This window comes from Pomacea canaliculata, linkage group LG9 (genome assembly GCF_003073045.1).
Source record: "Pomacea canaliculata isolate SZHN2017 linkage group LG9, ASM307304v1, whole genome shotgun sequence".
Classification (NCBI taxonomy): Eukaryota; Metazoa; Mollusca; class Gastropoda; order Architaenioglossa; family Ampullariidae; genus Pomacea; species Pomacea canaliculata.
This window is the reverse complement of record NC_037598.1, coordinates 7863688-7882241: the sequence shown is the minus strand read 5'-3', so window position 1 is coordinate 7882241 and position 18554 is coordinate 7863688. Positions and strand designations below refer to the sequence as shown.

Sequence of the window (18554 nt, the reverse complement as noted above, 5' to 3'; positions counted from 1 at the left end):
ATATATGTGATTGTTTGCATTATGTACTAGTTGTGAATGTATTATGCTCCTGGCTATGTAGGCATGCTGATTAATGAAGTTGGAAAAAGGTGTAATTTATGCATCTTAACTTCTGGTTTTAGCTAAATTCAGATATTTTTAGTATCATTATTTGCTGCTCATCATCGTTTTTGCCAAATGGCAATGTCAACAGAAAAATCTCACATTAACATTTTTCAGATCAGCTTATATTTATACGGAATAAACAATACTTTCTTTGTAGATTGTAGTATTGATTCTTTGTGTTAATCTTTTAATTCTTTTCATGTCTTTTGTAGACTTTAGATTATCATAAATGTTGACTTTTTGTAGGATCTAGTAATAATTTTTGTGTCACAGGTGTGGTCTCTGGAGACTGGAGAGCGACTGGTTACATTAAGAAACCACTCAGATGGAGTAACTTGCCTGCAGTACAATGATTTTATCATCGTTTCTGGGTCTTACGACAAAACTGTCAAACTCTGGGACTTCAGCTGTTGTTGACAGCTCATACTTTGGCTAAGCCAACCAATGTTGTGGACATAGAGTAAACTGGGTGTGCACATCTCTTTGCAGGTGAACCAGTTTAATTGCTTCCAATCCCTATTGTGATGATACAGAGCAGACCTTAGATGCCCCTGACACAGTCATTGAGGATGCGGAGACTGTACTTTTGCCTAGATTTATCAGTGTTGTGAGATGCAGGCTTACTTTGTTTTCCTTTTGGGTATGTGCCCTCTCATCCTATTTCGCAGATCCTGCCTTCAGTTTTATTTTGTGTCAGTTGTCTGACCCATTCCTGAAACAGCTGTAAAGTAGGTAATGTTTGGGAATATTTGGTGTTAAAAAAATTCATGCATATATTTTTTTTTTTTCGTAATGAAGCATGGAAGTTCATAGGTTAAATGTGAACACTTGGGTTTTTTGTGGAATTTTAAAGTTAGGCTTGCATGATCTCTAGGATGAGGAAATGTCTTGAAACATCTGTCAAGTGCATTCCATTGTTCCTGCTTTTCTGTAATTTCCCTTGCTTTGAAAGTGATCATAGCCCCCCACAAAAGTGACTGCCCCTATTTAAATCTTGACATTTTTTTTATCACATTGACATGATTGCTCCTTTTCTTCTGGGGTAAGTGTTTAAGTATAAGCATTTAAATTAAGCATAAAAAGGAAGAAGTTCTTGCAAAGGTGTGTTTTGATCCCACCACATTAAAGGAGACATTTCTTTACCTTGTGAAAATAAGCAGAAGTTGGGGACAAGTCTGAACAAGTTGATATTATATTAATATAAGCAAATATTTTGTCTCCTTGTGAGTATGACATTGTATATCGAGGAATAATAATCTCAGAGTGAAGCTACACAGGTCCATAGTAGATACACCTTGTCAGAATGATTGTGGGATATAGACTGATTAATTTGTGTATATGTGTGTGTATGTGCACGTGCGCATGTGTTTGTATTTGCATTGTATGAGACAGATTTCCGTAAGCTTTTCCTATGTTGCTGGTCTTGTATCTTACATGGTTGTTTTTACCACATATACTTTAGCTCATCCAAGGCATTATGTTTCATTATGATGTTTTGGGATTTCTAACTTTACAATGAGCTCTTTTTGTTGATCATTACAGTGCTAGCCTGTCCAGTGATGTGTTTATGCTCAGCAAGCCACATTCATTGGACTACTTGCCCACTTGGATTAGATCACTATACCAAATCATTTACTCAGGAACCACTGGCTTGATTTTGATATCTATTTTAGTGCATTGTTGAGACTGTTGTTGCTGATTTGTTTTACATCACATTAGTGAACAACTCTTGGATTATGCTTTTTTTTAATGTTGTGTGGCTACATCATTTTACGTTATGACACGATTCTGCATTTATATTCATTAAGTGTTTACTCCAGTGAGACAAAACTCGACATCAGATCAATGGGACAGAATGTCACCAAGAAAAGCTTAGGCATATCCAAATAAGTTGTAAACCATTTTGATTTCTGGAATTGATGCAGAGTGATGAAATCCAAACAACAAAAAAAAAATTACTGCATAATGAGCAAAATTGCATCACCATGAAGTTTAGAATATATTCATTTTAGGCTGGCTTTGTTTGTCTCATTTTAAAGAGTTTTCACTGAATTAGCAATTTATGTGCCTTTTTTCCTGCTTTCTCAACACCCACTTGTCATTATGCCTAGTTTGGTGTCAGTGCATCTGCTGAAGTATTGTTTACACAATTGTCTTGAGCTTGCAGTTTTTATCTGATATATCCAGCAGTCATTGTCAGACCACTTGATCCCAGAAGAATATGAGATCCCACTGATTCCCCCAACCCCACCCTCCAAAAAAACCCCAAAAACATAAAAAAGCAAGAAATATTGTTTAAGTATGGATGCACACACGCCCACATGCATGCACACACCCTTTTGACCCAGAAAAAAACTATTGACTCGTCAATCATTTTGTTAATTCATTTAATGTTTACCTTAAAATTATATCGAACAAGATTTTTTTTTCCCCAAAGCAGTGGTTTAGGAACCAGGGGAGCAAGGAAGGGCAGCACCCCTCAAAAAAAAAATATACTGAGGAGGCAAGAATGTGAATGTCATTCAGTCATCATGGAGTTTACCTTGCCTCACCCCCACTCCCACCTCAATGCTGAACATCTTCCTATGCCACTGCAAACATGATAGTAATAAACACAAGATTTATATAGTCCATAACTCACACTTGTGAGGAGCATGCACTTAGTCCTTGAGACAAGAATAGATTACAAAGGGCTGAAGGATAAATAACAGTGGTGATTATATAGAATATAGACATCATTATTTTCATTTTCTGAACATCATGTGCAAATAATAGTTAGAAACTTTACTGATATCTTAGAAAATCCATTATTCTACATTTGTAAACATTTTTGACCAAGAGTTTTGCCATTTTAACATTAGCATGAAATCAAGATTTTGCTTCCTAATAACTCCAAAACAAAAACTTGCTGATTTAAAGAAATTAAATGTTAAAGAAGATTATGAGATTAAGTAGTTGTTATTATCCTTATTGCCTATTTTGAGCATAAGATTTCAACACAGCCTCTCCCAGCATACGGTCTTTGAAAGGTGAAGTTGTTAGTGTAAAAATACTATATTTTAAAATTAAAAAAAACAAAACAAGTGCGCCTCTTGCACACAGCCATGCACACAATGCTAAAAAATAAAACAGCTTTATGTTCTTAGTCTTCAGCTTTATTTTGGATAAATAAACTATCATGTAAGAATGAAGTGACTGATACATTATTTCCAAAAAAGCAGGCATATATGCTAAAGCATATTGTACAGATTAAACCAAAAAAACAACAGAGAACTTGAAAGGTGGGTTAACGAGAACCAGATGTCTTCCATGCATAAAAGATATATGCATTTTCTACAGACTGCATAATCACAATCTTCAGGAGGGATTTGAATTCTTTTTAGCAGCTTTGAAGGCAAGGTTGTTTTTTGAACATGGTTGTCATCAGAATTATTCCTTGGATAGGTTTTGCTTCTTCTACTTCCGCTTTCAACATCTGTGCAGTGAGATCCTCTTGTCAGGGGATGCCACAAAGCTGGAAGAGATCATTTCCTAACCTCCAGAATTGGGTGTGAAGGTCCACTCCATTTGGCCATAGCTCCTGATGCTTTACCTTGGAGTTTGCTTTGGGTGGTCGTATTCTCACTGGACTGAGCCTGCATGCAAGGGGAGTGGAGACAGCTTTTTCATTTTCTACCCCTGTGTGGGGACTTAAAGATTACTTCTTTTGTTTATATCGGCCATTTTTAGACTGGGGCAGAATTCATCCAGAATTAGATGCAGCCCCAGTTTTCCATTTCTTTCCGTTGATAACTTTCTGTAGCCTATAGGTCACTGCTGGTGTGTTTGGACAAAGTCCACATTGCCAGTCATCCCCATGCAGGCTGTTGGAGAATTACTTGGAGATGAATTATGTGATGTTATTTCTGAACATCAGCAACAATGTAGGGACACCCTCATGTAGTGTAATTTTCTTGCTGTGGAATCTATCATGTTGACTACTCTTGCAGCTCTTTTAAGCAGCATGGCAGATCCACCTACAGATGTTGCACACTCTTGAAGTAGACCCTGAATGTCTTTTTCTCTTCTTGCAAAGAGTTATTAAAGACATTGTCAATTAGGAAATTAATTGCTGCCCTGACCCTCCTGTTTAAGCCTTGGTGTAAGTCAAAGGAAGTAAAGAAAGCTTCATACACACACCCTTTAAAGTGCTTATTTTCATTCTGCCTATGGCAATACTAATATTTAGATGGATTAAGTGTTTTTGGAAAAAAGATATGATCATTAGCAAAACTAATAGCTGTTGATTTTGTCCCTGAATAAAAAATGTTACGTCGTTAAGTGAATTAGCAGTGTTCACATTTGGGTCAAATATTGCCCTTTTTTGTGGGCACACATGTAGTGTGCATTATATATGTGTGTGTGTGGATGCATCAAAACTTTTCAATTGTAAGATTTTAGGTAAGCTTTGCATATAGAACTGTTAAATATTCCTTAAGAAACACTCATTTTCTTATAGTGCAAAGTGGATTAGATAACAGTGGGAAATTAATGTAGTAAATGCATCCCATTATACTTTAAGTATGTCAAACAATTTAACAATAAATTATGGAGTAATTATTTTGAAAAATCTAAGAAGCAAATGTCTAATTCTTGTTTAGTATATTCCACAAAACCATGTAAGAGTTTTGTTCAGATTTCTTAAACCTTCCTAACAGTATATGTTTTAGGGTGGAAGAAGAGAAAGGAGCAAAGAGGGGTGCGGAGGTGGGAAAACTGGCACAAGTTCATGTGCATTCTCCATTTCTGATGCATTAGATCCTCATTTTTGTGCCATAATGGTGTGTGCATAATTTGTGGCAATATGCCACGTGTCAGATGACTCAATGGGCTTTTCAAAATAAATACTGGCACAGAGGTAGGGACCCCTGAGATCATTCAAAACAAACTTTAAGAGCAGAACACATATAGACTGGCTGAATACTGAGATTTCCCAGTACTGAAACTGGCAACTAATTGTTGACTTTATCTAAATGAAATTCACATTGTTCCTTTTTTCTGTGAAATGCTTTTCAATGCTCTATCTTTCCTTTCTTTTTTTCTTGAGCACCCAGTCGTGTGTGCAAGTTTATATATATACACACACATATTACTGAAAGCACAGTTAGTATCATGGTGGTAAGCATTCCACGATTGTTCTTCCTGTCATCATCCTTGAAGAAGTGAAAGACATATTGAAGGTCTTAAAATGGTCAAGAAAGAGGTTTTCTTGAACTACTACATATTATGTAACATATTGGAGAAATTGCAGGAATTATCATAACTTATTTTGGAGATTTATTGCTAATTAAGCAGTAGGAAAGGACAATTTCATGTTCCATTAAGTAATATCTATACACTATATTAGTATTTGTCTATAATTATAAAATAAGTGAAAGGTATCAAAAACTGTAAAATGGGATCAAGACAAACAAAAAGCAAAACGAACATTTAAGAATTAGATCAAGACAGTTCCTGGCTCAGTCAAAGTAACATGATTTAACCAAGAAACAAAACAAAACAAACAAAAAAGCATGGCATCTTAGGTAAACCATAAATCATTCATTCTATAGTTAAGTAGAAAATGTTATCAGGGTGTTGTTGACTCCAAAGGGAGTTTATCTTGTGCTGATGATAGTGGGTAGGAGGTGATATAAGCAATAAAATCTGATAGTTTGAAAAATTATATTGCATATGTGGGTGCATGCCAGACCAGAAATCTCCAAAATCCTGAATCATGAAAAGGAGTTCATGCTTGAGCATTGGTCAATTGCTAACCAACTACCAGGGAATCTGAATCCACCTTAAGACATTTAGTGTGATTGCAGCAACCTGCAAGGAAGCAGAACCAAAATATCTTTCTCATAATATAAAGCTCCAAGGAAAATTGGTTGTAAAATCCATAGATTAAATTGGGAATTAAGATCAAATAAGACCTAGTATGCAAGATACAAAAATTTGAAGGACTTTCATCTCTTACAAAAATTATTTATGAGAAGTATAAGTGTTGACAAGAAAGACTATTTCCTGGGGTCTTTTATCCTTCCAGCTCTGCTGGGAACTTTGCCAGAAGTGTTTCTTTTTCTACTCTTCATTGGCTTATGACATGGGTAAAATATCTTGTATCAAGCAGCTTCTGAATTGACCGACAGGTTTTATGTTCTCATACATTGACATTGTGGAAGCGAAGATGGAAGGAAGGCATTTTCCTTGATTTGTTTTCATAGTGTTATCAAATTACTTTATGCATCACCTGTGCTTGAACAGAACCCATTCAGCATAGAAATTAAAAAATGTTCACAAACACTTATGGCTCAGGTGAGATGCATTTAGGACAATGTGAACAATCCTTCCAAGATAGACCCACCTGTCTTGTGGATCAAGGCTGTGGTTAATGAGTAGCAGAGTTTAATTTTATCCCAACTTATTTTGAAATATGTGATTTTAGAAAAGAGATCTACTGCAGCAGAACAGAAAATTCGCTATGCAGTTCATATAGCTGTGTAGATTTTTTTTGTGGGGGAAAACTGTTAAACCTTATGAAAGAAGTTGGGTCAGCATAGGCAGATTTTTTTTTACGCTATGAAAAATGGCTTGGCTTGTCTTCACCTGTATATAAAGATAGCTTTTATATTACATTGATTGCAATTATTGTGACACTTAAGCATTCCTATGTACCTGAAAGAATATTTTGCTGTTGCAATGTAAAGAGTTAAAGTACACCAAAATTTGGCAAGGCTTGCAATCTGGCTGTGATTATCCTGTTTACTATGGTTGTAAAAGGGTGTGGAAATATGCAGTTTCCTGTGATTGATGGTTTTTGTTCTTTTTTGCTAAAACTGCTGGCTAGTGTCATATAATGCACCTCAGGCCAATGTTCTATACTATTTTCACCAGGAGAAATATGGAATCAATTTTCTGCATAATTCATCTGTTCTAACATCATTATAATTCATCTGTACCAACATCATTATAAAGCATTTGGCATGTACTGCTTGCTTTTTGAAGGCAAAAGCAAGACAAACTAAAATGCTTGGCATCAAATGAGACAGGGATAAATTTGTGTTGTTGGTGAAAATTCATAAACAAGCGAAAGCGATGGCTTTAGCATGCAGATTTGAAGTGGGAGATTGGATTCATGCAAAATCCAGCAGTTTGTTTAGTCATTGGGAACTTCCTTTGTTTTCCTAAATAGGAACATGATCTGATTGTCATTTAAGCAACACATTGCTGAGCAGATTAAAAAAAAAAGAAATTAGGGAAGAAACATCAGCTGTTACAACTAAAACTTTTATAATAATATTAAATTATATTTAGTCTGTTCATTACATTTGTATGAACTCATCTTTTCAAATTTTGTTTGAGGAGGGGTGTACAAAGAATTCATAGATTTGTTCAAGTACTATTTACTGAAGAATTTTTGTGAGACTTTTCCCTCTTATCTCTTGAGCAAGTGCCTATATCTGTTGGGCTAAAGTGATTTACTAAAGATTAAATGAATTAACATGAAGAAATGTGGCAAGATTAATGGACAAATATTATTTTGTGTGGACAAACATTCTTTTCTTGCACTTGTCATAAAATTTTTTAGGGTTCAGCAGGTTTATTTTTCGTAAAATAGATATGTATAAGAAGCAAATGTTTTGTATCTGTTAAAAGAAACTATAAACTGATTAAAATTCACTTTTCCTGAATTTCGGAACAGTTCAATCTCTTGTGGCCGTAGTCTGGATCACCGCAAGAACAAATTTGAACAAATAGTATAGAGTTGTGTGACTTGGTTCTATTTTGTAACTGCAAAATTACAAACCTTCCATACATTTGACCATAATGAATGTTTCTTACTACTCTCTTTCCTTGCCTTTTCCCATCTCAGCATTTGTGCTACAGTGCCAGAGGGGCCAGCATGCTCATGCTACATGTGTGGGTGTTATCTGTCTTCTCTTTTGTGTAATATACCATACCTTTCCTTCTGAAAAAGACAATAATTGTGAAAAGGTGACACTTTATTTCTGTCCACATATCTTCCCCTTCCCCCGATTAGACTCAGTTTGTTGCACAGCAAAAATTCAAATGTTCCAAGGTTCTCAGAGGGAATGCCATCTTGCCAGGTGGAGAGAACATCCAAACTGAATGTATGCTCCAGCATAAGGCTGTCACAAAAGATTTTATTAATATTTAATAATGAAGGTGGAAACTTCTCATGAGAAGTTAAAATATAATTATGACTTCAGCGTGCGTTTTGAGTCCAGAATATACATGATTTCCATTTGAATATTGTCACCATCATGTTAAGAAGAAAATAATTGGCCATGTTTTTCTTGTGCCTAGCACTTGGAGATGTTTTCTTTACATAGAGATTCCATGGAGTAGGTCATAAGGGCAGTAAACTATTAAGTGGTTCACCATATCGACTAGGACAAAGCATGGCAAAGGCAGAGCCAAACCTTCTCCTGCTTGTAACTGCCATGATAAATCAGCTGCTGGATGTCTGGGTGATTTGTTTTTCTATTTTCGGCCACCTTCTGTTTCAAAATGTCTGGACTGACTGTAGAACTTGGATAATGTTCAGCCTTCGAAAATAGGAATGGAGTTCTTTGTAGTTAAATCAACATTCCTTTTAGCTTTCTTTAGAAATGTTTTGCATGTTTGGAATGCAATGAAAGATCTTTTCCCCTGAAAATGTCCAAGGATAGCTTCTTATAGTTTATGAACATGAATATTTTGCTGTCATAGGCACATGAGCCAGGCTTGCCTGCTGATACTCTAGGTAGCCTGATAACATTCTTGCTGTCTGAATTATATAGGAAGCATAATAACTGATGGTTTAGTATGCTGCACATTCATTATTAGATTTGTTGCTGATGTCTTTTTTTTGTTAAAATTCATGCTATGGCTTTCATTATTTGGTTCAGAAAAAAAATATTTTAAGGATAACAACTAGGTTTTATTGATTGTGCAGGTCATGCTTGATATAAATTAATATTTATGCATAATAAACCATCAAATTACTTGTTAGGCACTGTGGTCTTTGCGGCATTCTTGCTGTCTGCTGCTATGGTTATGGTGATAAAAAAACAGTTGCATAATTAAGTTAATGAATAAGCTCACTTTTTTGCTTTTACATATCATTAAGTCATTTCATGTCCTTTTGACTAGTTAGTTAATCCCCCAGCCATCTTGATCGTAGGCTAACTTTGTTTCATATCTTGCCCACTCCTTTCCTCTCCTCCTCAATAGTTCATTATCATGTTTCCAGTGGGTGCCTTTTTCTTTCTCATATATAGTAGTTCCCATCTGAAGCCATTTTATGGATGCCTGATCTTGTTTATCAGTGGGATGTGGCTTGGCTACCACCATCATCTTTGTTTCACATCTTTTGTAGTGTTGTTGATGCCTGTGCATCTGCTCACTTCTTTGCTCATAACTCAATAATTTTGAAAGTTTGAATGAGGCATCATCCTTCAAAGCCTCAGAGCCAGCTCTTGATCTTGTTGGTTCTCCAGGTTTCTAAGGCATAATGTAAAGACTGAGTGCACATTTGATCTGTAAGTTTTCCATTTGAACATGATCTCTAGATGTTCTGCAGCTTGTTGAAAGCTTGTGCTGCAAGAGTTATTCTGGTTGAGATCTCGTTTTTAATGTTGCTTTATGGGTGCCAAGATACTTGAAGTCCTGCACTTCTTCCAAATCCGCACCACGTACCTTTGTTTTCAATTTGCTCTTGTTTTTTACTTTCATCACCTTGGTCTTGTCAGAATGAATCTTGTGTCTGGTCTTCTTCTCCTGGATATCTTTCTGGGTGTGTAAATGCAGAGACTTGTCATCTGCAAAGTTGCAGTGTTCTGATCTGGCTATTAGTTCCATGCTGTTTGTGTCCAGTGTCTCTCCTCATTATACAATCAGTAACAACAGACAAGAGGAGAGGAGATTACACATCCCTATCTGACTCTTGACTTCACATGAAAACACTAGCTTTGGTGCCCTTCCTGACTTATACAACACTGATTGCTGGCTTACATGTTTTTCAGGATGATGGTTACTTTTGGTGGAAATGTGTATGCTTCTAGTACAAAGGGGATGGATGCTATCAAATGCTTGTTCAAAGTCGATGTAATATATGTTAAAGCAGGGAATTCCATTCAAGTAAATTCTCCACCATGATGCATATGATGAAGATCTGGTTGTGCATTCTGCCTGTTATTCTCTTGTGATCCTCTCAATGGCTTATCTCGTATTCTGTAGGGTGGCCCAGTGGTGCAGGCATTAGTGCCTGTCACCAATACAGAGAAGGTTGTATGTCCTGGGTCAACTCTTGTCTTGAGCACACTGCTCTTTCCCTATATGTGATATATTCTTTACAGGACTGTGCTGTGATATAGCCTTAGTTGCTGGATCAATATAAAACACCAATTTTCCCCCTCATACTCTTAAAAACTCTGGTACTGATAGTAGATCAATTCCTTTCCAGTTTCCTCACACTGGATGGTCACTTTTCTTAGATAACTTCACAACGATGCCTTTCTTCCATGTTTCTGGAACCATGCTTTGTTGAAGAGTTCTTTTTGCGCCATGGTGCCAGTAGTGGGTCTCCTTTAGAATATCTGCAGTTTTCACCAAGTGTCCTCTTTCCTTCTATCTCTTGCTGTGTGTCCACATTTCATTTCGATGTTGAAGCCTGTATCTTCTGTCATTGCTTCTTTATTTGGGTCTGGTCTATTTAATATATCTTTGACGTGAAAATTCTCCGTTTGTTGAGTTTATCTTCCTCTTTCATAAGAACTTTGCCATTCCTGTCCTTCACTACCATTATCTCACCGGTAAATCCTCCAGTGAAGGTCTTGGTGATTTTTTTCAGCTGCCGAATGTGCTCTTTTTGCTAAATTGTCTGTGGATTGTCTTTTATCCTTGCAAACACTCCTCTTCACAGCGATGTTGTTTACTATGCAGTCTTCTCTTCCTTGCTCCCTGGCAGTGGATGTTGCCTTTTTGCCCTATTGTCTTTAATGAGCTGCCAGGTGCTTTTAAGAACCAGTCCTTCTCTCTCTCTTTTTATTTGTAGCCCAGCTCATCTTTGGTGGGATTGAAGAATGCCTTCTGTACATGATCACAGAGGGTTTTGATGTCATCTTTAGGCATGTCTTCCAAGGCCTGAAACCTGTTGGTCAGCTCCCCAAAGAACCGGGTCTTCACTGTTGAGTCTTTCAATTTGCTTGAAGCAAAGAGTTGTTCATTGTTCATCTTTCTTGTCATCTTTAACTTGTAACTTGAACAAGACAATGGTTGCTGCTGGCAATCGCCCATCTCGGTACTGACATTTCTCATGGGACCCCGTCTATGTCAGTGGCAGTGTGGTCGTTTTGATTACTGGTTCTCCTGTATGGTGATGGCCAAGTCATCTTGTAAATGGGATTATGCTGTAAGACAGTGTCACCAATCACCAGTCCATTTTCTAGACACCTTTCCAAGAATCGCTGTCCATTGCCAGTTCTCCTTGTCCCATGCAGGATTCGCATCCTACCTTCACATTAGTCACTCATCACAATGAGCATGTCATGTGGTATTTTGTTTATCTGGTCTTGCAGGTTGCTGTAGACAAGTCTTTCTCCTTCTCTGTGCCTTGTTCTGTTGGCACATAGTTCTGTGAAATGGTAATCTTTGTGTACCTGGAGAAGAACCTTACTTCGATGATCTGAATGCTAACCAGCTTCCACCCTAAATACTTCCCCTTTTTTGTTCATGATGATCCCTACTTCCTCTTTGTGTTGACCATTTGTGCATCCTTAGTAACACACTGTCTCTTCTCAACTGATGGTGAGGTTGCTTGAGTCTTACCACACTAGCTTCACTTGCCCACATGTTCCAGTCTGCCACTCTCACTTGTTTGGGTTTTTCCAAGCATTCAATGGAGAATAGACTTTTTTCTATATATATTTTTCACTCTTCATACAAGGCATTGCTGCCTCAATTCTCATCACCCAATGTTTGATGACTTTCTAATGAATTTATCAGCATTTCTATAACCTCTTTTTTTCTGCATGTTCCTAGCCCTATGCACAATTCCTCCCCCCCCCCCTTTTCTCATTGTAGACTTGGGACTAGTCAGTGGTGAAGTTTCTTGGCTAGGAATAGGACCAAAAAATATGGCATTTATGCATAATTTAAAATTCAAGATACATAAATGCTATAAAATTAAAACTAAACTGTATTATGCATGAAAGGTTTTAGGTCTTTTACAAGATTTAAAAGCTGTTAATGAGTCCCATATCTGGCATATCATATTATTCTTTTCTGATCATTTAAGTAAATAGCATTTTTGATTGAAATCATTAGACTTGCAAAATGCCTTTGATACTGTTGAGCATTTTATACTTTTAAACCGACTTTAGAACTCTTTTTGGCTTTTATGCTGTTGCCTGATTTTTGTCCGATCTAATGTGTACTCAGATGCTCTTTTGATATGTGAGGGACTGTACGTCTTGGGATCTGTTCTTTTTGTGCTGTATACTTCTTCTCAGTCTGACATTATCACTTGCCATGCCATGTGACATCGGTGTTTTACTGATGGTACACAGCTTTAGCAATCAACTCTGCTTGCTGAAGTTGATGTACTGATGATGTGGATACAGGAATGTATTAGTTAGTTAGTTATGCCCTTCGCCCCTCCTGGTGCATAGGCCATCGACGACCGCCCTCCAACGCCTCCTGTCCTGGGCTACCGTCACCAGCTGACCCCATCCAAATCCGGTGAGCTTGGTGTCGGCGGCGAGGTCCCGTCTCCAGGTGTTTCTCGGCCTTCCTCGCTTTCTCTTTCCCTGGGGGTTCCATGTCCACGTGCCCATGGAAAGTGTTTTCCTGGTCGATAGAAGGGTGGTCGGTGTTGTAGCTTCCGAAGATCGGCTTTCACCGCAACACGTCATACTCCCTCTAGGTGAAGGCCCTTCCTCTTCCAGGACTGTTGGCCATTGTTTTGCTGTTGTCGATGTTTTTGTAGCAAGGGTTTGTTTTACGGGGTGGGGGTGCTAGCCCCACGCCCAACCCTCCTCCTTTTCCAGCCGGGCTTGGGACCGTCCTTGGCGGAGTTTACAGGAATGTATGGCGGATGTAAAGACTTGAATGACCTAAAACAGACTGCAACTAAAGGAAAGAATTGTTGCAATGTCCTGAGAAATTTCTTGGTCACCATTCTCTTCTCATTCTTATGCCAGAAAAAGTTCTCTATTCATTTTTCTGCTTTTTTTTCACAGTTTAGGTGTCATTCTTGATTAGACTTTGAATTTCTGGCATCATACTGCTCACCTTTGAAAGATTAGTTCAGGATATCATTATCTCACCACTGATGTAGCCAAAATGCTAGATTGACTGTTGTTAGCCTTCAAAACAACACTTGTTTATGTATAGATATCTAGAGCTGAACATATAATATCCATCATCTTGTTCACTGCCTGTTACTCATCATATAGCTTATCCTTACTGTTTGTTCCGATTCCTCTTTGGGTCTTTTATACTTTTCTTCTAACACCAGGCTTTTTTTTTCCTACCCACCCCTCTCAACCTTGAACAAAATTACCTGTTAGCCTACTCAAATTCCTTGACCTCCTTTAAATCTAAACTTAAGATTAATTTTTTTTATCATATGCTGTGATTGTGGAATGTTCATGTTTGTAATATGTGTGTGCACATGCATGCATGTCTCTACAGGATTAGGTCTGTATTGGTGTTTCTCCTATGTGTGAAGCGCTCAGAATATTTTTTGCTAAAAGTATGATATAAATATTCATCATTATTATCAATAAGTGACATGACAAAGATAAGTATTTTTAAAAAAATCAGTCAGTCCATCAGTAATCAAAGCCACATCACAGTTTTAGACAATTGTACAATTGTGGTGTGTATTTAGTGACTGTCTTTAAAATGGCATGTATACTTTGTGATTTGCAATTTTTTAAAATTTTCAGGAGACAGCATAACATCAGAAATTTCAGGTGTTTAAAGGAGTGCTTTGCTATATACGTCTGTTGGAAGTTTTTGTTTTTGGTTTGGCTTGAGTTTTGCTTGTTCAGGGGGTGCATTCTTGCTTACCTTAGTCTTAAATCCTATGGTTGTGACAAACCCTAGCATACTTATTTGCTGCTAGTCATTGTATTAAAACACATACTGAGATTTCTGTACAGTTTTTCATCTGTATAGCAACTTAGCAATTTTTGTTTATTGACCCAGTTGTTATACATTTGCACACATGGATATGATACAGACTGTGGTTTACATTTTGATATTCATCATTACCAGTCAGTTAAATAATTGTGATCAACTATCTGCCTTCATTTGTACAGCGTGTTTGTGTGTGTGGTATAACTGCTTAGATGCATGTACCTCCTTATGAATGAGAGCAGAGAATAAGAAAAATCACTTCATTATCTCCAAACTAATCTGACCGCTTCCACACATCTTTAGAACCAATTTGCTTGGGGTGAAATGGAAAGCCATTAGCAGCAGCACACATCATTCCTTCAATATTACCCAAGAACAAAGAACAAAAACAACTCCCCAAAAACCCCAGTCTTGACTGAGTTGCTTATCATTAGTTCATATTTTGTGCATGGTAAAAATGTGTGGTATATTTCATGTACATAGCTTTAAACCATAACTATGTACCTGGAGTATACCACACATGCACTAAAGAAAATTCTACTGGACCATGTTATGGCAAGAAAACCATGAAACAAAGTGTAAAGGGCTAGGCCTAAGATTTTGTGTAGAATCAAGGATATGTCATAAAGGGTGTAACAATGGTTACCTAAAGAACATAAAAAGAAAAATAATGAAAGATGCTGTTGCATGATACTGTAGAGCAGACCATACCAGTTGTAAAGAAATGAAAAGTACATAAGCAGAAACCAAGGAAGGAAGAGGTGTAATTCCATGTCAGAGATAATAGGCTGTTGACTGAATGCTGGACTCATGGCACTAATGGTACATCAACAACAGTACACATACATACACATAAGTAAGATAAATCTTTGAGAAGAAGCTACTTCTGCGGAAGACAAAAGAGAAAAAGACTTCCAATGAGATAAAGAATCCAATGCATTCATTCAAAATTATAAACAAGCATTCATTGTCTTTCCAAGAAAGTTAATCGCATTTAAAAATTATCTTAATACAAATTAATGACCCTTATACTAACATAAGTCTTCATCACTATAAATAAGCTGTTATTATTACTGAATGTGGCTGGTTAACTGAAAATTAACCCCTTACCCCTGAGATTTTGTATCTCAAAATAGTTTTTTTTATGTAAGACCACACATTAAGTACAAGCAATTATATCCTTTGGTTCTTCAGACAGAACAGACAAGTCGTCCGTCAACAAACACCGTTCACTGCTGCATAACTGAATCTCACACTGTTAAATGACAGTAGATGTAGAAAGACCATGTAGCACTCCATTGAAAACCAACTAAATAGCACACTACAACAATAAAAATGGTAAATCTAAATACAATTCTCAATAAGTCTAAACAGGTATGGTAATATATCACAATTCAAATAATTCTTCACCAAAAAAGTTCACTGAGACTTGCAGTCAACTACGAAAAAAAGATCCTTTCTTTCAGGTCTTGCCTGAAAGTCTGCATGCTGCACAAAGAATCTACCCATCTACTTACCCCCTCCCCACACCACAAAGACCAATCCAAAGACTGGAATGATTTTGCTATTGAAATAATAAAAGACCTTGTTCTTACATGTCCCATTTGACATTAAACTTTTCTGATGATAAAGGAAATAAAAATAATCATATGGTGATAATAATGTGAAATCCTTCATAACATTAAAAATTTTTGGTACAGTACTCCCCATTCAGCAATTAAAAAAAAACCAAACCCCAGAATAGTTACCCTTTATGCTATAACACTTTAAAAATGAACTATTTCAATTAAAAAAATTCTGCATCAAAGTGTTTGAATCAAGCCTGACAAATTTTGTGACAGTCCACTTCATCATTACTAAAAAGAAGTAACAAAAAAAAAAAAAAACCAACCCTCAAGTTGTTACACATCTTCACTGGCAAACAACATGAAAGAGCAGTAACCCTGATAATGTACAATTTACAATTGGGAAGCTAAACAAGAAAATATTTACCTATTAACTTGATAACGACAGAAATTCATGCATCAGCATTTTACATAATATCAATTTGTATGTACTTCACAAAGTATAAGGCTCTTAATCTGATATGTCTGTTAGAGTAAGCATTTTCAAACATGGAAAATTCTGATGGAGACAAAGCATGCCTTTCATAAGATAAATGGATAAAAGTATAAGTGAAAAGTGAGAAATCTTACATGATTCTAACATCTCTAATTCAGCTATAGCACCAAGAGTTGAAGAAAAATAAAAATCTAGACACAATTTCTGAACATCTGGGGCCTAATGTATTAAGCAGGAGACAATGGTCAAAGTCTGGGACAAGATAAATGTCCTCTGTTACTGGTGGAAACTAAAAGATATAAACTGGCAGAATGGCATTTTCCCTATTATTTGGCCCAAGATAAGAAAAAATGTGATGATGAAACATTCTTTATACCATAAAACCTTCCATCATTGACATGAAACTTTTTACAGTCCTGGAATGTCTTGCCTGGATCATACATTAAGCTGGTAGTTTTTCTAACTCAATCAAAATGTTTTGTCACTGAAGAGATGAATATTAACAATTACACAACCTGATATTTTGAGTTAAACATTCTTAATAATCTTTGTTTTCAAACCAGCCAACAGGGTAGCATAGAAGCACTGGCTATAACAGATCCATTCTTAATCTGTTTAAATTTTAAAAACTGGCCATTCTTTTTATGAATTAAAATATTATTTGCAAAATATGAAAGATACCTCTCGTTGATGTCAAGTTCTTAAGAGTAACACTAAATAAGGTGGCAACTGATGTTGAGAAGTTGACACTGAGGCAATCAAAAAGACTTATTTGAATAAGTTCACATAAACAAAACTTTAAAAAGATAATTTTGTAGTGCCTACTTTATTAATAATTTTTCCCTTTCTTAAGACAAAACCATTTATTTCAAGCTAGAGTGAGCCCATGTTCTTATAAATCATTAACATGCCAACACACTTTTGTGCAAAAATGACTGTTTGGCCTTTGTATTTGCATGCTTTTTATGATGGCTTTAATAAATGACATTTATATAACTCCATTTTATAAAATATTTCTATGAGTATAAAATTATATAAAAACAGTAGTCCTGTTTAATGTGTCTTTCCTCTCTGATAAATTTCTTCCTGAAATGTTGGCCTTTGTTTTTCTACCCAAGGAGCCAGCATTTTTCTTGTACTAGGAGAAGATAATAGCAAGAAGCATTCTGAAGTGTTAAGGTATAAGAACTAAAGAACCAAAATGTTTAAATGATTATAAATGAAGCTACATTAGATATGGTATGAACAGCAAACTTGGCCTGCGTGCAATTAAAGTGCGTGTTTTCAACTGTCACAGAAAAAAAAACAGTAAGATTTAGCAGTACCTATACTAATATCCTTTTTATTTCTTCCGACTGACTATAAGATCCTTGATTTGGTCAGTGAGCCAGTCCACTCCTTCACTGAGACCTTCACCTGTGACCGCATTACTTGCACATATATGCCAGGGTTTGTCTCTTAGGTTTTCCAGGCCCATAAGACTGGAACATTTCACGCTCGAAACGGACTCTCTCAGATCCATCTTGTTGGCAAAGAAAAGGATGGGTATTCGGCGGTTTTTCAGGTCCGGATGTTGAAGGAGTGCATCGAGTTCATCTTTGGCTACCACCATGCGAAGTTTGTCGCTACTGTCGATCACAAAGATGATGCCGTGACATTCTCGATAATAATGTTCCCATAGGTTCCGGTAACGTCCTTGGCCAGACATGTCAAAGGCTGTGAACGCCAGCGACTTGGACTTGAACCGCTCGACATTAAAACCCACTGTAGGTACGATGTCATGGTTCTTCGCGTCATTTGGTTTGAAATGGTTTATTATAGTGGACTTACCGGAGTTGTCAAGTCCTACAACAAGTACATTTACTTCACGCTTTTTCACTCCAAGCCACTGCGCCAATGTATCGAAAAACCCCATTTGATTGTAAGAACTCTACAATTAAGCCTTTTTTATTTGTAGTTTTCACTAAGCTTGAAAGGCTTCACAAAACGTTCTAGAGAGTTCTAGGTATACCTGACTCTAAAGGTACACTGATTTCAGTTTAAAACACACTGCCGACGTAAGATGCAAAAACATGTGAACGAAATCCTCGAATTTTTTTTTTTTGTAGAAGCACGAATCCACTTGATGGTGAGAAAGAACCAAGAGACTCCCTTCAGCGTCGGTATCAACCGACTGGCGTGTTTTCATTCGAGACCAACAAAAATGTCCCAGCATGCAT

At 36.7% G+C, this 18554-nt stretch overlaps 2 protein-coding genes across 3 annotated transcripts in view; one reads left to right on the top strand and one right to left on the bottom strand.

Moving 5' to 3' along the window:
* Positions 1-14435, top strand: part of LOC112571527 (beta-TrCP-like) — a 29640-nt gene extending 15205 nt beyond the window's left edge. Inside the window, exons 13-14 of one of the 2 annotated variants that reach the window (XR_003100841.1) lie at positions 379-594; positions 1648-14435. Coding sequence is in view for 1 of the 2 variants with exons in the window: in XM_025250560.1 (XP_025106345.1) it covers positions 379-522 (144 nt within the window). In the remaining variant the exon portion in view is untranslated. Of the gene's footprint in view, positions 1-378 lie in introns of both variants that reach the window. The other variant, XM_025250560.1, reaches the window with a different exon arrangement.
* On the bottom strand, positions 14295-18532 carry LOC112571535 (ADP-ribosylation factor-like protein 6). The gene has a single exon (XM_025250575.1). The coding sequence runs from the start codon at positions 18248-18250 to the stop codon at positions 17678-17680; it is 573 nt and encodes a 190-aa protein (XP_025106360.1). The 5' UTR covers positions 18251-18532; the 3' UTR covers positions 14295-17677.
* Between the last annotated feature and the right edge of the window lie 22 nt (positions 18533-18554).